Here is a 24,279-nt window from a genome sequence, read left to right as displayed (position 1 = left end):
TATGTTTATTTTTTAGTCAGCCAGGATATGTCTTTCTCTCCACACTGCTATGAGTACCCTCAGGAACCATTTCTCCCCTATCATAACCAGCCTCTTTATCATAGCTTCTGTGACCTCATCTGAGCCTGTTACTTTCCAGTACTTCACTTTCCTTAGTGCTGTTCTTACTTCTTCTGTGGTGGGATCCTCTTCTTCTCTGACTGTAGGCTGTGTCTGGGGCAGTACAGTGTCTGCAGTTTTTTCCATTCAGAAGCTGCTTGAAGTACTTCTTCCATCTGCCTTTGATATCTTGTGGACTAGTGAGCAGCTTGTTGCTGACATCCATTATGAGGGGCATCTGACTATCTTCTTTATCTTTCTGTCTTTGGTTTGCAACCTGATATAGTTTCTTTGTGTCATCTACTGACTTACTTTCCAGAAGGTGGTAAGAGTGCCTCTGATGCCTTTCTGTTCGCTATTGCAACTCCTTTCTTAGCTTCTTTGTTAGCCAACTAGTATTCCTTCCTGGACTGGCCCATCTTTCATAATTCCTACTTTTTCCTGCATTCCTAATTTCCTCTGATAACTTCTTGGACTTCTTTATTCCGCCACCAGCTCTCCTTATTTACCTTATCTACATACCTGTCTCGGCCACATAACTGTTGTATAGTCTTCACATGTGCTGCTTTGAGGCTATGCCATTCATCTTCAGTGCCACCTATTTCCTCTTCTTCTTTAGGTGCTAGAGTCCTGAGTAATTACTTGACTGTTGTGCTTTCTCTCCAGGAAACTTCCAGGGCTTCATCCCTGTCTCTGTTGACTTTACAGCCTTCTCATTCTTTATTCCTGCTGCACCACCCATGTGGACCCAGGCAGCTCTCATATCCTGTTCTGCCTGTCTCGATACATGCATTCAGATAACCCATTATCAAGACCAATTCATGTTGTCCTGCTTTATCTAGTATATCCTGCAAATGATGTCTGAATGTACTTTTATACTGAGGTTATCAAAAAAAAAATCATTGCTTATGCCTCATAGAAACAAGAAGATAAAGCCTTAGCAGACATTTATAAATACTACATCATCATCTACACACTCACTGAAAAGTCATCAGGCTATTGACACTGAACCCAGTGGTACAAGTAAAATTTTCTCACTGGATTCATAGAAGGATAGCAACTGACTGTGCAGTATGTCCTGTCTGAATGACTTTTCCTACTGACCACCATATGTATTTTCTTACTATACAAGTCACTCAATCAATATAAGCAGTACTCCTTCATTAGCCGGCAATAGACAACCGAGTTCATTGCCTTGCACCCTTTCTGAGCTCCACATAATAAAAATATTCTACAAATAGTGTTAATTTTCCTAGCTATCATTTTTCCTGTTCTGCTTTTCCATATCTAATTCCAAGTCTTGATTTCCTTTGTAAGTTACGTCATCATCTTGTCTATTTTTGAGCATCATTTTTCCCCCTTCAACAAATTTTTAAATCTTCTCTGTGACTGAGCTGCCTATAAGAGATAAGGGATGCCTTTAAAGTGTGAACACATGTCTTGTAAAGGTTTTTGCAAATTAACATCATATTTTTTTCAGTGTCTGAGTCCTCAAGCTCCAATAGTATGCCCTGCCTTTCAATTAATTTCCCAACTCACTTGTTTACCTTTCTGAATGACACTATTCAATATGAAATTTAAATCATGCGATCATTTCTAGAGTTAGACTGCATCTACCAATGACTTTAACCATGCCGATAAACGCAAGTTCTGTTTATATTACTATCAATAGTGATCAAGTGACGAAAGAGTCGTTATTAACTCAATACTGCATGTTGTCTCTTTTAATTGTATTTATCAGTCTGCTTGTTTGTATATTTTTGTGTATCTTTAGCAAGAGTACCCCTTCATCATAGGTTTCACATATAAACATCTCTGCATACTGCCAATGAACATGATAGCTTTTCCCTTTTCAATGCCTTTCTTATGAGACTGGATACTGGAGCTGCATTGCAAGGTTTACTGCCAATCACACTGCATCTATGCACATAGCTTTTTAATGCACTTCTGCCATTCAGTTGCTCTCTTCACATAATAGTGTACACCTAGTAAATGCATGTGTGTGTGTGTGTGTGTCTGCACATACACGGGTGCATGAAAGAGAGAGAGAGAGAGAGAGAGAGAGAGAGAGAGAGAGAGTATATGGACATGCTATTTCATTTTCCTAAAAATTAAACCTAGATTTAATATCTCTTAAAATATCTAATTGGATGGGCAAACACATAGGGTCTATATTAGAACATCGAAGTTTCAAAACTTCGAATGTTCTAATATCGACCCCTATTCAGCAAGAGCTGAAAACATTGAACATACAGAAAACAGTAACATCATAAAAATTATCAAACAGTAAAGATCAGGCATGCAACTTGACTAATTACAAATCATTCCACCATGCATCAGACATTGTGCCACTTCCTCTCAGTCTGGAGGTAACCTGTGAAGCTCCTGGTCTCCACCAAAGGTCACAGAAGTAGAAATCCCTCACAAACCCTCCCTTGAAAATTGAGTAGCTATACATTGGCTACTTTATCCTCTCCTGCTTGGCTAAAGCCAGTAGTGGTCCAAGTCTGTTCCTGAACACTGGTCACCAACAGCCCAAATAGAAGTCTTCCCTCTGTAACCCTGGGCTTCACCAGGTTCAAGTATTTTTGCAATAATAATAATAGAATAATAACAGTAAAGTGATACTTAATTGGTGTTGTTACTGCCTGAAGTTGCTGCAATTCTTACACAGTGTGCTACAAAGTAACTACATCTGACTATAATCCTTACCTGCCTAAGGCAAAGAAAAACAATGGATACAAAAACATATGGACTTTAATTTTAAAAGAAGCAAGGCAGAGTAAAGGAGGACTTACTTCAGTAGCATAATCCACCTCAGTAAGTGGAATTGACACAGCGCCTAAAAAGGCATCTCGTATTAAACCTTTGTTCCACACTTCTACGACAAGATCATACAGTAAATCATCAAGTTCTCTGAAATAAAAAATAATGAAATAAAAGATCAGTACTATCAGTTATCTTGGGTCTTATTTATGTATTACAAATACGAAGACACTGACAAATTAGTGTTCTATGCCTTTATAATTAAACAGCTTGAAAAATAGGATACTTAAGGCATTTTAACCAGGAAGGGTTGCGGGATGATGTACTGCAAGAAATGATAAACCAAAGTGAACCAGAGAATGAGGTTTCATGCGGAGGCATTATGGAGAAAATAAATGAAGGAGACACAGAGTCAACACTGGAAGGAGACATCAGAAAGTCACAGAAATCATATGCAGAGACAGTAGCAGCTACAACAGGAGTGAGAGAAACAAGAAAAGAGGACAGCGTTAAAAGAAAATGTGTGGTAAGAACAAAAAAGCAAAAGGGATCAGGAACTGAACAGATACAAGGTATGAGATAACAGCTGGGTGTAAAAGCACAAGAGAGAAGAGCATTTTTTGAATAACGAAGAGACATTTTATATATATTTTTTGTGATTGTGCAAGTTATGGAGAGACTTTTGTGTGAATATGAATAAAGACAAAATTACAATCCTTGGAATGAATATATAATAAAGGTGCCTTTTTGGGAAACTTAAAAAAAAAGTTCACATACAGTTTTGATCCAAAGACGAAAGAGAGACTCCAAAACACTAAAGTACAGTTTACATAGGCATTAATATAAAAGGAACAAATACATTGATTTAAATAGACAAGTACAAATATACAATTTGCATCTTAGGTGTAACATCAAAATTATAGGAATAAGTAATAGTATACATTGATATATAAATATCAAAAAAATTGTTTTAAGGAGGAATGAGGTTTTTTTTTTTACATAAAAGGTATTTGAGAGTATGTTTACCTTTTTAGTCAGGTTAGTGTAAGAAGAGAAAGAGGAGAAGGGGGTTAGAAGATGTGAATACATCGGGTGTGTAAGTAGAGGTTCACAGGCTGGGGAATAACACATACAGGGGAGAGATTAGCCTGGGTCGATCCAAGAGCAGATCCAGTTGCTATATTGATAGTCTTTTAGGTGTTTCTTGAATTGAGTTATGTCTGTGATGTTTAAAATATGTTGGGGAATGCTCTTCCAGATTTTAGAGATGTGGTGGGATTAGATGGAAATCCCCGGTCTTGTTTTTGCTTTTGGAGACTTGCAAGAGGGTTTTATATATAGAAAGGAGTTGATGAGTATTCGGATATGAGTTGGAGACATTGAAAGGCTGGGATTTTGTCTGGCTGGTAAACTAAGAGGTGGGTAATAATTAGCTGGGTATAGGTCAGGTGTTGGGGGAGTTCCAACCAATTTAACTGTCGTAAGATGGAGAAATGATGGGACCTGTGTGGAGAGTTAATGGCAAACTTGGTTATTTTGTTTTAGCGGGATTCAAGTTTGAAAAGTTCAGTTTTGCTAAGTGTGGTAAGGATAGGAGAGGCATAAGACAGAGTAGATAGGAGGTGAGTTCTGGAGATGTCTAACCTGCCTTGGTTAGTAAGAAATGGCTTAATGCAGAAGAGCGAGACAAATTTGATATACATTTTTTAATGGATTGAGATAGGTGAATGTCGAATTTCAGTTTGTTATCAATGATAACACCTAGTAGCTTTGTTTGTGAGGAGGCGGTTATGAGTGTGTTGTTAGAGGAATGTATGTGGAAAAAGAGACTGGGGGTATGGATGATTTGGTGGAGAGAAAAAGCATGAGCTTAATCTTGCTTATAAGATTAGGTTTGTTTAGCCAAGATTCTAGAAAGGATTGTTGTGTGATTTCTTCTAGCTGTGTGAGGGAGGATGCATTATATATATAATGGTAGAATCATCTGCATATTGAATAACTGAGGCTAGAGGAGTGTATTTGTGCAATTGATTAGTGAATATGTCAAAAAGGAGGGGTCCTAATATAGAACCTTGTGGGACTCCAATATTAACATGGAGTAGAGATGATAGCTCCCATTTCCACCTAACACCTTGCTGCCATTTAGTTAGGTAAATGTGGAACCATGCTAGGGTAGAGTGGCTAGCTCTGACAGAGTTTCTGGTGTGAAACCATGTCAAATGCCTTAGAGAGATCAAAAAAGATAGCAGAGACAAGTCTGTTTTGGTTTCTGTATTGATTTATGGTACTGGGAAAACTTAGGAGGGGGTTCTGGTGCTATGGTGATGGTAAAAACCATGTTGAGTATAAGATATGGGTTTGCTGGATAGAAGGTGATTTAGAAGTTGAGTATGAATGCATTTTTCAAGTACTTTTGAGAGGGGTGAAAGGATGGCAATTGGCCTATAGTTTGTGAGTTCTGTGGAGTTTCTGACTTTATGCAGGGGGGAGTGATGTAAGAGATTTTCCAGAAAAGTGGAACGTAGTTTTCAGTAATGGAGCAATTGATATGGATTGATATGGGGTGTGTGATAACTTCTGCAGCAGTTTTGATGATTTCTGATGGTAGATTATCTGGAGCAAGGTTGGTAGGTTTGAGCTTTTTAAGAAGTTTGTATATGGTTTGAGTTGGAACAGGTTGTAATGAAAAGGTATTTGTGAGATGATTATTGATGGTTAGGACCTTGGGTGATACATTTTTGTTATATTTGAAAAGAGAGTGTATAGAGTTTATGAAGAAAGAATTGAACTGTGTTGCAATATTATCCACTGAAGGGGGTGTAGTGGGTGTAGGTGTGGTAGTGATGCCAGGCTGAAAGAGTTTGTTAATAGTGAACCAGAATTTTTGGGGGTTGATTTGATACATTTGTGGTGCAGTGATGTAGTATGTCTTTATCAGCTTTTATTTGGGATTTTGCTTTATTTCTAAGTTGTTTGTAGAGCTTTACATTATCTTGGTTTCTAGTAGTTAACCAGTGTACCCATGCCTTGTCCCTTTGTTTCAGAAGATCTTTGGTATTATTGATAGCCATGGTGAATGGTGCATTTTTATTCTAGCAGTTCTACAAGGGGATAAGCTGTTTAAGATATCCAGGAAGGTAGTGTTAAACTGTTGTACAGCAGCATCAAGTGGTAATATTCTTAGTGAATACCAATTTATTTGTTGGAGTAGGGAGTGAAATGCTTGAGTACTGAATTATGTTTTATTATGGATTAGTCGGAAGACTGATTGTCTAGGTGGACTGAGATTGTGTCTAAGCAAAAAAGTGGGCAGATGTTCACTGATACAGTTGGGAAGACATCCTGATTGGATGGATGAAGGAGATTTGTTAGTGAGGATCCAATCTAGAATTGAGTGTCTGTTAGATGTTTTAACTATTCTGGTCGGATCGTCTATTAGCTGGTGGGATCTTCTTTTAGCTGGTAGAAGCCATGTAGATTTATAAAGTTAGATGGATTATTGTTGTCATAGGTGGTCCAGTCTATATTATGGTATCCCATTATGATAATTTCCTGGTGGTAGGCTAAGGATGGCCAGTGGAGAATTTTTTCAACTGTTGAATTTTCACCTGGGGGAATGTAGATGGCTACAATGATCAAGGCCTTGGTTTTATTAATGTTTAGTTTGCTGATAAGTGTTTCACTATTGATAAATGAAGGGAGATTAGTGTTAATGCATTCTATTGCTATGTTTTGTTTGAACATCATGGCTACACCATCTCCACATTTAATTTGATGATCAAATTGGTATATGTTGTATCCAGGTGGTAGGATTTCATTGTTTTTGATATGTGGTTTGAGCCAGGTTTCAGTCAGAATGGTAATGTCAGAGGAGTATAAATCTAGCAGAGCATGTAAATCATGGATTTTATTTAGAAAACTTCTTAGATTTAAATTAAGAAACAGAAGAGTGTCCTTTGGGGTGAAAGGGAATGATAGGGGAGTTTTTTGAGGAGTGTGTAGAAGTTATATTTAGATTTACTTCGGGACCAGGGTTGGGATGGAAATTGCCACTCTGTTGTAGTTGTGATAATATGCTGAGTAAGCTTTTATATATTTATGTAATAGTTGAGATAGGCTCAGCTTTAGAAATGGTTTTATGGCATTTGAGTGGAAAGCAATCTGTATGAATAGTGTTGTGGAGATTGTGTGTAATGTAGAGGTTGTTAATGGGGGTTTTGTGAAGTGGGAAAGTAGTTGTGAAGTGGTGGGGATGATGATTATTGATGGGGATATGGAAGTACGTGAGGAGGTAGAGGAAGGTTAGTGTGAGTAAGTTACAAATGCCGTAAAAATCCAACAAACAATGAATACGAGCAGAGAAAACCTGGGTCTGATGAAGTTTTGCAGCTGTAAAAGACGAACACAATCACTATTTTGTTAATAACATGGATTTTGCCTGTTTTGTCTGCTCATATTTGTTGTTTGATTGATTTTTACAGTGTTTGTGAGTTTCCTCTTGTTGGTTTGCATCAGTGTAAGTAAGTTAGCTGTATGAAGAGATGGGATTTTTAGTGATGAATGTTGGGTTGATTGTGACATAGGTAACATAGTGTAACTTGATTATATAATGATGTGAGTTGAGGGAAAAAGTATAAAAGGAGAGGAGAAAGGGTTTAGTGTTTGGTGTTTGAATATGTAGTTAGCTAGAGTAGGTAATTTGATAGATAGGAGTGTGTTGAGGAGGAACAGAGGTGTGTGTGTGTGTGTGTGTGTGTGTGTGTGTGTGTGTGTGTGTGTGTGTGTGTGTGTGTGTGTGTGTGTGCGTGCATGTGTGCATGTGTGTGTGCATGTGTGCATGTGTGTGTGCGTGTGTGTGTGTGTGTGTGTGTGTGTGTTAGCGGAGGGGATAAACTGAGTTTGATATGTGTGGATTGGGAAGAGGGTAAGTGTGGGGGTGGGAGGTAAAATGTGATTGGATAATTGTTGCTGTGATATGAGGAGGGTATATTAGATTTTGACTGGTTGTGTCAGAGTGAAGGGTGTGGTTAGTTAGAGGTAAATGTTTTGCCATTTTGTTGTTTGAACACTTGTATTATAACTTGCTGGGAGTGCACACTACTGGAACCCCCCCCACCAGTCCTTTCCTCTTACAGCACACTTATTAAGTTGGTCTCATTATTTAACTTATTTATTAAACTGATCTCTATATAATTATATTTTGTTTTAATATAAAGTTATCTGTTTTTGTTGTCAAGTTACCCTAGCTAAATTGTAGTGAAGCAATTGATTGTTCATGAATCTGTAGTCATCCTTGGCTCAACCCACTCCATTTGCCCTCGCTGCACTCAGGCTCACTTTGCTCCCCTACCCTGCCCCCATTTCCCACCTGCCCTCAAATTACTATAAAAGATTGTATGTTAATTGGTCAGAATGGTTGATTGCTTTTAAAAGAAAATATAAAGATAGTTATCTGTTTTGGTTGAATAAAGAAAGGGAAAAAACATGAATATGCTAAAACATAAAGAGATGTGATAGATAACTTAGAAAAAATAATAGTAGAGATTATTATGAAAAGGAAAATTGTATAAGAAAACACAAGAAAATTAGAGAACTATTGTATAAACAAAGGTATTTTTTACAAGGAAGAAATTAAAAAGTTTAACCTTATTTAGATAAGCTAGTGAAGGAGAATAGTAGCATACTAATAGAAATGAAAGATAAAGAAGGTAAGGCGATATGCGATGGAGTAAATATCTTTTTGTCTTCCCTTTTCCATGTGAATTTCAATATACCGCTCCACAATTCCTTACACTTTAATCCTTCATTTAGCTATTCATAGTTCTTCCATAATCCTTCATTTAGCTATTCATTTTAGTTCTGTAAGGTTAGAGGCAGACGACTCGACTTTGATCTGCTATGGCTTTAACCTTACAGAACTCAAGACTCTAACTCAAACCGCCTTCTCAACCACTGAAAAATGGATGCACCAAAACCAACTCTCACTAAACGCTAACAAAACTAAGATTCTTCTATTCACTCACTCTAAATCCACCCCCACTGAAAAAACTCATTTCAAATTACTAGACTTAACAACTCCATCATTGACATCGTTCCCTCTGCCAAACTACTAGGGGTCACCGTTGATGAACACTTAAAATTCAATACCCACATCCAACTTAACATCAAGAAAACCCACTTAAAACTCGGCCTCCTATATAGAAACAAACAATTCCTCTCCCCCTCTACTAGACATACCTTGGCCACTACCTATCTCCTCCCATCTCTTCTACATGGTGCTCCTCTGTTTTCAAATCTATCTTCCACCCTAACCACCAAACTAGAAGTATGCTACAATAAAATGTCCAAATTCACCACCAAGGCAATTTCCCTCTCCCATCATTGCACCTCCCTTCAAACTTTAAATTGGCTTGAACTCCCTAACCAACTAGACTACCTCTAAATTGTCTTAGCCCACAAACTAATATTTCACCCTAGCAGCTGCCTCGCACTATCAAATATTCTTCAACCTTATACCCCCCCCCAGAGCGCTCAGATCTTATCACCAAAACCTTATATCCATCCACAAACCAAAGCGCCCTGCTGGTCAGCTTCTAATCTCCTTTACCCTAGCTAAAAAATGGAATGCCCTGCCCTCTACTCTGAGGACCTGTGACAACCTACACTCCTTCAAAACACAACTCCACTGCCACCTGCACACTCAAAGAAAATGAAACTGTACTCTTCATTCTATAACTCCCAAGCTCCCCTCCTTCTTCTCTCCTGGCTAAACTTTTTACCTCTCTAATTTGCCTCTTAGTCATACATTGTTAATGTAACTAACATCCCCTCTTCTAACCTTATGTTCTATGCCTGTCGTCCTCCTGGACAATTCTTCTTAACATCTTAGTTGCTTAATTTTAAATGAATTCATACTGTATACCAACTGTTGTTGTAGAATTTCCACCTATTTTGATTGTAAGAATTGTTCTTTGTATTTTGCTAGTATTTTCATTATGTGATGTAACATTGTACTGTGGAGCTTTTCTCCCCGGGCCTCCACTGAAAACTGGCTCTCGAGCCCAGTGGACCTCCCCGGTCACCAAACTGAAATAAATAAATAAAATAAATAATAATATAAGGAAAAGCCAACACCAAATTATGGAAATCATTGTAAATATGTGGAAGAAAGACTTCGTAAAAAAAAGAGACATACTATAAAGACATAGGAAGAAAAACAATTCTGAACAATGAAGAAGGAATTTGAAAAAGAGATCACACTATATGAATCAGAAAAAGTGTTTAAACAGTTAAATGTAGATTCTGCATGTGATCCAGGTGGTATTTGGGTTTGAAATGTATAAAAATCTAAAAAGGATGGCAGAAAATGTATTTAATATGTGTATTCAATGAATAGCTAAATGAAGGATTAAAGTGTAAGGAACTGTGGAGTGGTATATTGAAATTCACATGGAAAAGGGAAGAAAAAAAGATATTTACTCCATCGCATATCGCCTACTCGGGGGCGATCTCTGCCTAACATACAAAGCTATGTCAAACCCAGAGCTGTTGGACATGCTCCACTTAAAGAAATCCCAATCCCTCTGAGCTACACGCTCTAGGGACCTAAACCTTGTCACCACAATAAACAGAACATGCTGGAGGGATAGATTCCTGTCCCAGAGACTTCCCATACTCTGGAACAGACTACCTAGCTATGTCAAACAGAGCTCCTCATTAGTAATCTTCAAGAAAAATCTTGATGATTGGATGGGAAATGGGAAATTCACCCCAGGGATCACTTCTGTGGCTCTGCTCGACAGGGGCACAGGAAAATAATTTTCTTGGGTGGCGAAAGCCAGGGTACATTTTTTGGCTAGGCTTATATAGGTCCTAGGGCCAATAACCTAGTACCTACCTATAAACCTATGAACCTATAAAAACTGGAGACCAGTACTTCTAAATAATACAGACTATAAGATATTTATGAAAATAATACAAAGAGATTTGAGAATAACACACATTATTAATTACAGTGAGACAAATTATAGCTGGTACAAATAGAAATAAACAGGGTATGAAACTTATGGTAGGTGATATTTATAAAGCATTTGATTCAATACAACATGTATATTGAGGAAATAATGGCTATGTATAATGTTAAAAATAAAATCAAGCAAGTATGTAAAACAGCATTTATGAACAATGAAGTAAAAGTCTTAGTCAATGGTTACATAAAGAAATAGATATGTAGAATAGTATAAGCAAGGGTGACCTATGGGTAGTATTTTAATTGCACTGGGTATATGTACATCAATGCTTTTCCTGTGTGATAATTTCATAGGCAAGTATTAGGCTAGCTGCCCTTGTGGTCAATTTTAAACTTAGCCCGTTTCACTCAAATTTGAAAATAAACCCTCTACCTCATGTCTGTGAGGTAAATATCTTAACCATTATATCAACCCCCAACCCATAAACTGTGCTACAATTTCCCATGACACCATGTCATGCTCTACTAAAGCAAATTACCCTGGCTTTATGCCAGTAATACATGCTTGTCCACTTTGTAATCTCGAAATTTCAGTATTTTGAGACCAGAATGTCGAAAATGCAGTTATTCAAAACTGCACTTTGTTGAATCTCAGTTTCCCAAATTAGTGTTAGGTTTGCTGTGGTGTGTAACTTAGTGGGTTCTGTCTCTTTAAGGGTAGTGTGGAGCTGCAGGTAGGTGTTTTATTTTTAAGGGTTTTGGTAGACATTTGTTAATATTTAGTTTTTGTGGGAATTCGTAGAAGTAGGTTGGGGTAGGTAGGTAAGAGTGTATGTGTGTGAGTGTTGAATGTGGTGACTTTTGACTTGTGTAGTGTGTGTGTGTTATTAGTGAATGTAAATATTACTGTCTGCAATGGGAATGTAGAGCACATAAGGGAAGGTTTGTGTTTTTTTTTTTTTTTTTTTTTGAATTAGTGCAATCGAGGAGTTGGTATTTATAAGTAGATGGGGTGTGGGGGGTCCCTGCATAAACATATGATTGTGGTAATGTTTTGAGTTATTTAGTGTTCATGTTTTATTTTGGAGGGAGGATTGGATTTTTATTTCTGTTTTATTTTCGATATTTATTTTTATAATTCATTATTTTGTTCTTTCATGTTTGTGAGGTTTTGAGTCTCTAGACTCGAAATACTAAAATTCAAAATTCAGTATCTCGAGACCATAAAGGCGAATATTCAGAAAAGCGAAAGTGCATAATCGTGAATTCAAATATCTCTAATTGACGGTTAAGGATTTACGCTATGTTGCATGGAGTGCTTGGTTTGGATGGTGTCTGATGTAGTGTGTGGATTTATGTGGAATTTAAGGTGAGTGTTTTGTAAAGGTTTTGGGTAGGAGTTTGAGTGTATGTGAGTGTGTCTGTAAGTTGTATGTGTGGGTTAGGGTAGGCAGGTGAAAGTATGAGTTTGTAAGTGTTAGATGTGTTCGTCTTTGTATAGTGTGATGTGTGTGCGAGGGACTGTAGAATGTCTGGGTGTGAGTTTACTGTCTTTTTCTGTTTGTGCGATCTCGGAGTTAGTATATATAAGTAGGGGGGTGTGGGGAGCACATGGGGGCTTGCCCCTCTACTTAATTGTAGTGTAGGATTGTGGATGTGTGGTGTTTTGTTTTTGTGGGTTGTTTTGTTTTGTAGTGTGCGTATTGTGGTGTGTGCTATGTGGTTCGGGATTTTAAATTTCACGGTTTTGGGCTGCTGGTGTTTTGTAGTTTTGGTTTTATGATCTTGAGATACTGAAATTTGAGATTTCAGTATTTTGAGATTATAAAGGGGAACCCTAAAAAAAAGAAAAAAAAAAATATATATATATATATATATATATATATATATATATATATATATCGATATATATGTGTGTGTGTGTGTGTGTGTGTGTGTGTGTGTGTGTGTGTGTGTGCAGGGTTCCTATCAGTTCGTCAAAACTTCAGCAGTTCGAACACCATATGTTCGAACTGTGAAGTTCGAAGACTGATTTTTGCGAAGCCATGGAACACATTATTCTTTCCCAGGGAAAGAATTTGATGGGCCATTTCTGTGGTTTCGCTATATTCAGCACTGTGGTGGAAAGTTACGGGTCAGGTTCAGGTAAGTGTGCGATTGAGCGGATGTTAGGGTTAGGGCATGTGTTAGGTGAGTTAGGGTTAGCGTGCGGATGAAGTGGGTGTGCGATAGTGACAGACTTTAGGGTGGATAGGTGAGTTAGTGTTAGGGCACAGGTTTAGTGAGTGTGCGATAGTGACGGACTTTAGGGTTAGGGCAGGATAGGTGAGTTAGGGTTAGGGCGCAGGTTAGATGAGTGTGAGATAGTGACGGACCTTAGGGTTAGGGTTTGGGTTAAGGTAAGTGGATAGATAGTAGTGTATGTATAGTTTATAGTTTAGTGTAGGGCTAGATGTAGGGTTTAAATGTATGTGTGTGGATTGCCGTTTTTTTGGTGTGCTTGTGTTGTGTTTCTTGGAACAGTGATTTCTTTCCCTGGGAAAAAAAATCGCTGTTGTAAGCATTCAATGTTTTTGCACTTCGAGGTTAAAAGTTCAAACATATGGTGTTTGAACTTCAGCCATTTCGTCGAAGTTATATAGACCCTATATATATATATATATATATATATATATATATATATATATATATATATATATATGCTTTCAGTTCATAAATGCAAATTGCTGAAATATCAAATTTCAGCAATTCATGTCCATGAAGCCGAAACCTCTAAATAACGAAAGTGCATAATCACGAATAGGACTATGTCGAATTTGCGCTTATACATTTTCTTTATCATACGGAAGTGTTCGGCCGGGATGGTGTCTGCAGTTAAAGGTGAGTGAGTGTGCGTGAGTAGTTTTGTAACTTGTACGAGTGGGTCAGGGTAGGCAGGTGAGGGTATGAGTGTGTGTGTTGGCTGTGCGTGATTTTTTATTTTTTTACTGTTTGTGCGATCTTGGAGTTAGTATATATAAGTAGGGGGGTGTGGGGGTGCAGGGGGGCTTGCTTGTGTAGTGTAGGTGTGTGTCTGTGTGGTGTTGTGCTGTATTTCAGTGGTTTGTGGAGTGGGTGTTATGGTTTGTGTGTTGTGTGGTGTATGCTGTATGCTCGATGTGATTTCATGGTTGTGAGGTGTCGGTGTTTCAATGGTTTCGGCTTTATACTGTCGAAATGCTGAAATTCGATATTTCAGCATTTCGGCAATATAAAGTGAAACCATATGTATACATGTATGTAGATATATATATATATATATATATATATATACATATCGATAGAGAGTCTCAGAGGTACTGTTAGTAAGAAAGAAGACAGGAAGAAAGTGTTTTATTTATTTATTTAATTTATCTTTTTATATGTACACAATAGTGCCACCTTTGGTTTGTTAGCGTTAAGCTAGTTCTTATAATGAAAAGGGACTTTGGCTTTATTGCCTAGGAAGTACTGAGGCAGTGATAATAAAACTACTCCTTGTAAGCTGAGCACAAGTATGTATATATTTATAAATACTTATGCTCTGTTTACAAGGAGTATAAGCATTTATATATTTCCTACCAGTGTTCAGTTACTTATCTCCAGAGTCTTGTAATCTGTTACTTGTTGAATATTTTGTGGAAAATGTCTCCAGTGTGAGGAAAAAATTTTACTGAAACTTCTTTCTCCAAGAGCATGATTGAAAGGTGGATGAATGAGAGTTAGATAATTGTTCTCTTGACTGCAAATGGAGTGACATGTCTGTCTTATTTACAATGTGCATCTCAAATAGAGATAGTAATATTGATGTGTAATTTGGAAGGACAGTGCGGTCGGGACATTTCTGACTCTGGGCAGTATAGAGATATCTAACTACTGTTATCCTGCATGAAACTGTCAGAGATGGTGAGTGATAATACGCAAAGTCATTGAAAGTACGATGGGTAATGAACTGGTCAGACTCAGGTCAAGATGCAATGCAACCAACCTGATGTTTTTAGAGAAAAAGGTGGTGAAGAAGATGTTTAAGATGAGGAAAGAATCTACCTGGACATTCCTAGTCTTGGAGAAAGGGTATGATAAGGTCCGTACAAAGTTGATTGGTGCAGTCCCAGAAACGTTCATTGAATTGGTGCAGGTTATTTACAAGGACCAAATGACACAAGTACTAACAGTGCTTGGACTCATGGAGAGGTTCCCAGTGGAAGTGGTGACTCATTAGTATTCAGCCTTTATGGCAATGATGTTCATACTAGTGATGGACTACATGTGCAAAGAGATCAGAGGGGACAATCAAGAAAGGTGTTCTATAGAGCTGATGTGTCATTACAAGCATACTCAACAAAATGACGGGGGAATGGAATGCAAAACTGAAGTCACATGGGATGAAACTGAGTACAGACAAGACAGTTGTCATGGCAGCAAATAAGTGAAATCAGTAGAAGCTGAAAACTGAGACAGAAGGGCAAATAGTAGAATTGGTTAACAGCTTAAAGTATCTAGGAGGAGTTGTTGAGGAGAAGGGAAATCTGAATGAGGAGGTCAAAGCTACAGAAAGAGGGGTTGCAGTCAAATGGCACAGAGTGTTATTAGGAGTGCATGAGAGAAGAATACCAAAGAAACTATTTCTTCTTGGTACAAAACCGGGGAAATAAAAGCAGAGCAATTGAGGAAGCTTGAAGTAATGGAGATAAAGTGCCTGAGATGGGTGGTACGATGCACATTGTGGAACAGATAAATGAATGATGACATTAGAGCAGAAACAAAAGTAACTCCAATTGCAGAGAATATTAAAGAGTACAGACTATAGTGGTTCAGGCACATGTGCAAGAAAGCCATATATGATTGGTTGAAGAAGATTTGGGAGAGACAGGAAGAAAGGAACAGGAAATGAGAACATCCAGCAGAGAATTGGCTATATTCTGTAACAGAAGACTTGAAGCAGTCAGGAATAACTCCTGAAGAAGTTAAGAGGGCAGAATTGAATTCAGTGAAGTGATAGCTGACATATCATCCAATCCCATATAGAAAATGTGAAAAAGGTAGTCACTGATGATGATGATGGTGGTGGTGGTGATGATGATGATGATGATGATGATGATGATGATGAGTGTGGGCAGGAGTAGTGTGCATTAGATGGGGATGACTAGACAGTTAGTCTTCTGAAATCCCATTCTGGGAGACAGGTTGATGAAGCTACATAATTGAATGAAAGAAGTATATACAAAGTTGCATGAAGCACTCAGGTTCATGACCCAAGACAGACAGAGCCTGTATGGCTCACAGTCCTTTATGCTGTGTTGTGTTTTACTACCATCAACAAAATAAGAAATATAACATATCATATATTCTGTTATAAAAATCCTGTTTGAACTCATTTTTTCTTGACAGTGTCTTGCACATTCAGCCCAGGAAATAAAACCTTAATGCTAAAACACCTGATAAATCATTAAATAACTTTATTAACAAGGGGTAACAATTGCAACAAAAATCTGCTGTGTATTTGTGAAAATGTAACCCCACTTGTCCATTCATGTATATTGCAGCCCTTCTACTGTGGCAAGGTGTTCTGACCTGGCATGAAAAATCCAAACACCCACCCAAACTGTGCAGATTCTTGAATAAGGTCTTGTGCCCCTTCATTATGGGTTTAAGTAGGGTCAGTATGTTTAGCAACAAGGCTAACCTTTCCACTATGAGTGTAGACTACTAAGTGATAAAGGAACAATGCATCTGCTACTTTTCTGGCAACGTCTGGTAAGTAACTTGCCAACAAAACTGAAAAAGCAACTAAATTAAAGTTCTGAGCAGATATTCTAACCTGGCAAACCATACTGCAAACAACAGATGTCATCAGTTAGATTTCTTACTCCAAACATCAGTGTTTTGCAAATGCATACATAAATTTATTTGAGTCTGCTTGTCTTTTTATCCCATTGACTAATGTTTTTGTAACACCCAATCCAATTTTTAGTAATTGCTAGGGTTTATGAGAATGTGAGGCAGGGTGATATACGTGCTAAGACCGAGGATTTGGAATCCTCATGGATAGTGAGGTTCAGGGCTGATGTAGGACATGGGCTTAATGAATCAGTTCCATTAGTCCCCAAATTAAAGAAGAGACCCTTAAGAAGGTAATTATTAGTATTGAAGTATAGTTTTAGTATGCATTATTTATGTATGTTTTTAAATAAAATGTATATGTCTTTTATATGTGTTGTGTCTTTAAATTTGTGGTTTTAAATTTGAATTTGTATCATGTGACATTTGATGTATAAATAGGGGTGTGTTTGTTAGTGCTTTTGTAATACACCTGATGATGCCTGTTTGGTGAAAGCGCTTGTGTTTTGTTGCACTGCAGTAAAAGAATAACAACACATTTGTTTGTGTGAGGCATATGGTCTGCATTACTTAACATGTGCATCTACAGTATAGGTTTGTAGGTAGTTATGAGGCTTGTAGTCCATGGGATTACTAAAGACCCTGCCTCAAATTCCCAGTTGGTCAAGTGACTTGCTCAAGGTCACATAGTAGTCAAATTAGGGCTGAGAAATAAATCTCAATACCACAGGAACCACAGCTCAAAACCTTAACCCTGTGCACCAACTGCCAGCCATGGGCAATGGATTCTTCCATCTACTCCAGATGGTACATTCCAAATTGGAAATCATAAGATGAATTCAGTCTGCAACAGGGAAACCTATCTCATATAGGGCAGCTAACACAATAACAAACCAAGTAAATTAGGGAGAGGATATGATTCCATCAACTATGTATCAGTGCTAGCAGAATGAAAAAGTAAAAGGAAGTGTTCCTCTAGAACCCGGTACACCTTTTTATCTACATCAGTCTTAATCAGTTTCCAAAAGTTAATTAAACATCCATTTTATTGACTAAGCAGGAAAACACAGACTTTATGATGAATTCTTCAAAAGACGACAAAAGAAATCAACACAAGTCTAGTCATGTTCTTTAACATGTATCATGCCAGTGTTTTATCTTTAAAGACTTCACATTTCCCACATTTTTAGTGTGTGCTTGTGAGGCAATAGTTGAATTCTCATATGAATTTTTAAGACAGATGCCCTGTATAAGAAGCAGCTGCTTCTGAAATCATAAAGAACTCTTTGGAACCTCGGGGAAGTTTATGGTCTAGGATGGGCCTGTGAATAAAGTGGGCCCTACATTCCAATAAAGCCGATGTACTGATTTAATGTTTGAAATAGTGAACATTTGGCCTGACCTATGAATTCTTTAGAGTTATCCTCCTTGTGTAGATTGTGACTTTTATAATACCCTCTTTATCTTGCTAAGAGAGACTCAGAAACTCAACGTTTAGCATAAAGCAAAAGTTTACTTTTTTATACCTTTAAATGTTGCCTTGTTAACAGTGACTGAATCTCGATGTTTCCTTTAAAATCAGAGAGGAAAACTACTTAACAGTGCATTTTGAAATATTCTTTTTTTTAGCTAAACTGAACCTGAGGATTAATTAAGCAGTTGTTTAAGAAGTTAATTATAGTTCTGCCTAAAGCAAGATGTGCTTCAGGTAAAATATTAATTAAATAATATGCTGTTGAATCATGCACCTGAAAGAATCCTAAGTATTCATATCATGTTAATAAGTTTTAAACAGTATTTTGTGAATGTACTTTTCCTAATCAAGTTTACAATTTAGGCTAAGTCAGATAAATAATGAAGTAATGAACAAATTATGTATACAAAAGTGATTCAAAACTTACTGAACTATGCCCTGATAATGACTTTTGTTCTGAAGTAAGGCACGGGCCACAGACTTAGAAAACAAAGATACAGATAGCAGGTAATCATAGGATCATAGGAGGTTACTAGGCTATTCGCCCTGAGGCCCTTATAAGCCTAGCCAAGAGTTTAGCCCATGTTTAGACAAGTCAGCACCCGATGCCCCTGTCCAGCAGGGCAACGGGTGGAATCCCAGGGGTGTATTCTTTTTCCCATCCAGCTGACATCTTGTCCCCTTTGTATAACTTTTGAACATACCTTTCAGCCTCTCATCACAAGAAATCTGGGCAAAGCCAAACATAGTGTGTGGAGGGGGAGAGGCAAAGGCCCAAAACAGGGAAAGATTTTACGTACTGCTCTTCTAAGCGTAGAAAGTTGCTATCATAGCAGGTATTGCATCAGACTGCATTTTCTAAAGGATATGAAGTGAGAATCTCAAATGGCTGTTATTATTTAGTGTCATCAATTTCAAAAAAACTTGCAAGAAAACCACAAATTGTATGAGAAAAGTACCAAAAATATGTGGTACAAATCTGGACACTTTAGAATATGTTTCTGAATAATTTGTTGTCTCTACTTTAACTTATACCTGATATTTATTTTCCAACTCTCAGAGGATTTACCTTGTACCTGTACTAATCATTCTTTTAAGTAATGCGTTGTTTTCAAATCTTTAGGAACGTTTTTCCAATAAATTATCACCTGTTCTTTGAAAACATACTAACTTGTATTTTCTCTAATATACCCTCTTGTTTATGCAATTTTTATATCCACAATGCATTTTAAAATTCTTTTGAAATAGCTAAATAGCACTGTGAATCCTAGTTATAGGTTAATAAGTTCATAGGAAGTTATTATCACTGTTTTTTACATGACTGTACATAGCTATTAATCATTCTTTATATGACATCTGATGAAAACTCTTCTGCATACATATTTTTTACAGTCCGATCTATATCTGAGAGTAACAAACATGCTACATTCACAAAGCATAAACTGTTCTTACATTACGGCATAAGAGTACAAATAGGTTGTGACAGAGACATCGTACAAAACCACTAGAATGAATACATAAGCAGTAAAATATCTTGCTATTCTTGTTTTATTGTACATTATTCATTTTTCTGTAGATCTCCTCTCCTTGTGTTTAGCAGACAGAGATGTAATCCTGGATGGTAGACTTTGTAGATTATGTTAAGGTGTGCAATGTGACATTATTATTGCTTTACTAAAAGCAAATTACTACATAAAAAAAATCAACAGTAGTGGCTGATGGACTAGTATGTGGGCAAGACATCAATGCTGGAGGATGCATTTATGTTCCTTTTCTCACATCTGATTATATTCTCACACTCACACTTCTTCAAAGGATCATGCCAGTGTTGGCAAACATGTATAGTTAGTATTATTCTAACAACAACCTTGCATGCCTGGATTTAAAAAAGTACGAAGTAGCATTTCTCTACAAAACAATATAATTAAAAACATTGAAGTAGTGGTGAGTAGCAGTGAAAGGAAGCTATAATTGACTGTAGGAGACATAAGCACTGTTAAATTATAAACAACTTTCACAGAGTCTACCGAATAATTTCCTTTTTTTTTCTACACAAAAACCGCAAATCTGTAAGCATGCTGCAGTGTTTCATAGCCCAACTCCCACCTCTTTGCAAGTAAGCTGGTAAGGAATTTATAACTGATTTTATGCAATTAATAACAGAATTCACAGAATGTTCCAGCAACTGATGCAGTATCTGACTGGATATGTGAATTGTTTGAGAAATAACATGTTATGGGAAATGGAGATACGTGCTATCAGAATCTACTATGGCATATTTTTCTGTTATCACCATGTATTGTGACTAGAGTGACAATATGGCACTCTTGGTATAGAAATGTTACATTTTTTTATCCAGTGTAAACTTACTTTTTGGTATCTTCATTATAAAAATGCTAAGTGTGCAGTGCAAAGCAGAAAGATTGCGTTATAGACAACAGTAACAGAACTGAAGAACAACTGACGGGTTGTGGGATATCAATGCAGCATGACATCTTCATGTAATACATAAGCTGCAGACATGTTCAAGGATGTATGGAAGAGATTCCAGACAGAACTGCACAAATAGTTATGACTAGCACAATCAGTATATAAGCATCAAAGGTTTACAAAACACTAACAAAGAACTGCTATCATGCAAGAAATCAAAATTAAATTTACAAGACTAAAACAAAGTATCTCGAGTAATCTCTAAGTTGGTATCTGGAGCATTTCTCCCTGGGCCTCCGCTGAAAACAGGCTCTGTGGAACCTAGTCGGACATTCCTGGTCAACAAATGTTAAATAAATAAAAAAAAATAAAATATTGAAAATGTTCCAGGAACACAGTTTTCAGCAGCAAATGATGAAAGCAATAACTCTTTGTATCCATCAATGTATTTTTTAAGTATATTGCAGTTTTTCTTTCAGGGTTGGGATTTGGGTTTTCATGGTTATCTCAACACATGAGGTAGCTTTTCTCAGATTTTACCATCATGTACTGAAGAGGAAGAATCTTCACATTTATTCCTTGTTTCGGATTTGTGCTACATATCTGTTGGCAGCTGTAAATACTCATTTCTAGTTTTATCTCACAAAAATATTAACCAAAGCAGTCTGCTTGATAGAACCATGCGAGTTTACAAGCAAATGCATGCATTAGCTGGTTAAGCTTTAATCATGTGACGCTACAAAGCGGTAAGAAATTGTATGCTGTACAGTGACAGCAAGCATCAAGTCTAACTACTTTATTCTAAGTCAGCATAAAAACTGCAGGTTTTCTCCATAGTTGTGTGGCCACAGAGTTAGCAAGCCGGGGCATGGGGTGGGGGATTGAAGCCACCAGATGGGATGCTATTAGTTTTTTTTTTTATTGTCTGATTGAGGCCTTTACTGGCATGTTTTGTCTGTTGTAGAGTTCAAATGTAGAAGGACTAATTATATACTAGCAATACATCAAAAGCAATGCCTGGCATTACACAGAGCTAATAGTAAACAATATCATATATTAGGACCCAGACTACTTAGCCAGTCTAATAGCAGATAAATTTAGCTGTAACTTCACTCCACAATTCCCCCACATTCCCAGATCACATACTGACATCTACACACTACTCAAACCTCCCAGGTATAACTTCTCAAAGCACTATCCAAGGCCAAGAACACTGCATTTATAGAACCAGAGAACAATGTCTACTGTCCAGCCTGAAACAGGATCTGTCAACCCCCATCACAAAGGCTATTCAATATCAGCTTCCAAAGAGGATTTGTGCTTGTCAAACGGAGGACAGCAACAGTCATCCCCCTGCACAAATGTGGGGTGCCAATGGAGCTGTGTAATTATTGACCAGCAAGCCTGACCAGCCTCATTTATAAAACTAAGAAAAGGATCATTATAAAATTAATAAATGAAATATGAAGGTCAGATCCAGCTGGCTTAACCTAATCAACTCCAATGAGAAGCTACTGATGCAATGGATGAGGAAAATAAGTACAAACTGCATATCTAGACTTTCCGTAGGTATCTGACACCATTCCACAATCATGTATACTTACTAAACTCACCTAGCTAGATCACTTTGAAAACTGTTGGATTGCAAACTGGATCACTACTACAACCAAGGGAATTAGGGTATGTGGTGCTACCTCCTCCAAAAGACCTTTCACTAGTGGTGCACCAAAATGTTCATTCCTCAGGCCACTTCTCTTTGCAATTTACTTCATAGAGGTGAAAGCTAAATTTATGGTTTTATGGCTGACCAAGTTTGCAAATATCCTTTGACAAGTATGATGCCCCCTGTAATCATCACATTGACGCACCCCTGAAAACTGATCTAGTATTTAGGGACATGGGAACCCATGTAGATAATGGCCTCTCCTGTGATCACCATGTATCCAATATTGTATGAAAGTCCTTTTTCATTGTGTAACTTATTACTATTTCAGGTCCATAAATGTGGCCACTTCACTGTATTCTGCATTTATTAGGGCAATCATTGAGGATAATGCCCCTTCTGGTATATTCCTGTCTAAATGTTTGCCATAACTTAAATGACCAAAGTGCTTTCTCACCAAGGAAATCAAATGTTTAAACCATAAAAGGTACATTGACCATCTCAAAGCCCTATGTACCTTGCAGGCTACTAAGAAGAGAACTCTGCCTCACTTACAGAGTCTCAAAAGACCTACCTCACATTTACAAGTCCAAAAGGGGCACGAGTACAGGCTGAGTGAAAGGAATAAATGAAATTTAATTGAGCGCTTTCGTCACAATTACAATGACTTCTTCAGAATGACTAAGTCGAATAAAGCCATATCTTAAATACTTAACATGAATTGGTATAATTAGCATACTTAATTATACCTGTCAGAGGTTAAAATTTAAAAAAACACTGACTCTCTAAAATACTATTTGCAAAACTTGTATGTGTACATCTATATAAATACAGCATAATCCCCATATGGTGAAAAAACGTAAATATTAAACAAAATATATACCATCTCTTAATGCAAAACATGGGCATATATAAAAAATTAGAAGAATTTGAAAAGAATAAATACATGCTGTTGTTTGTCTTTTGGCTTTTCCTGGTTAGGGGTCGCCACAGTGGAACTCCGGTCTGCTAATGATTGGCAGTTGGTTTTTATGGTGCTGAGTTGCCAGCCCAATGCCCAACCTTCAACGAAGGCACGCCCATTGAACGCATGTCTTTTGAACACCCACTCGACCGTGGGGAGGACATGCAGACTTCACACAGAAGGCACTCCCAACCCAAGCCGAGAATCAAACGGGAGAACCTCTTGCTGTGAGGTAACAATGCTACCACTGCACCACCGCAGAAGTTGGAAAAGAATAAATACATAATAGTTGTAATTAGAAAAAAATAATAAATACATAATAGTTATAATCAACTTCTAATTCAATGTCCATGTATATTGGACTATAATACTAAAAATAAAAATCTGCTTTTAATTTCAAAAGCTGGTAAGTAAAACTACTTCATTCAACCCTGGGGTATTGATGGCATTTACCCTCAACTGCCATAACAACTCTTTAAATTCGAGCAACAAGTCAATGGGATCCCCTCTTTCATCCCCCGTAAGTTGCTCTAACACAATGAACTTAAACTGATGACCTGGATAACTATTGATGTGTACTTCTTTTTTGCAATTCACCATGGACACACACTCTGACTATATCAGTTACTTGGATATCAAAATCAGTAAAGAATACAGTAATCACACATTTTCCTCCACTATCTTCAGAAAGCCTACATACTCGAACTCCCTTTTGCATTTCGAGAGCGGGCACCCCCTGCATCAAAGGCGTTTGTTAGTAAAGGGTCATGGGGTTAGACTTGCCCACATGATAAGCACATTTGATGAATTTCTAAAGGAAAGGGATGTTTTATTGGGTATGTTGACAACTATGAGCCTATCCTGAGGAATTTGTGATACCAATACTTGAAGAAGTAACTAACAAGAGAATAGAAGGTCATTTTTATCCATTGTTTGGATTTGATAGTTCCAAAATGTGTGCTCCATTAGACAACAGTGGACTGACAACTGACCATCAGAGATGTTACAGTCATGGTCTGGTTCTTACTTACACTCCACACTTCCCCTTGGTTAAG

General features: G+C 37.4%; 1 protein-coding gene across 1 annotated transcript in view; it reads right to left on the bottom strand.

Moving 5' to 3' along the window:
• Positions 1-24,279, bottom strand: part of LOC122807607 — a 1,864,409-nt gene that overhangs the window by 1,688,472 nt on the left and 151,658 nt on the right. Inside the window, exon 4 of the mRNA XM_044078518.1 lies at positions 2,898-3,015. Coding sequence (XP_043934453.1) covers positions 2,898-3,015 — 118 coding nt within the window. The remainder of the gene's footprint in view (positions 1-2,897; positions 3,016-24,279) is intronic.

This window comes from Protopterus annectens, chromosome 7.part1, assembly GCF_019279795.1.
Source record: "Protopterus annectens isolate FY-2018-M chromosome 7.part1, PAN1.0, whole genome shotgun sequence".
In the NCBI taxonomy this organism is placed as follows: domain Eukaryota; kingdom Metazoa; phylum Chordata; order Ceratodontiformes; family Protopteridae; genus Protopterus; species Protopterus annectens.
The sequence above is the reverse complement of the archived record's forward strand: the minus strand, read 5'-3'. Positions and strand labels throughout refer to the sequence as shown.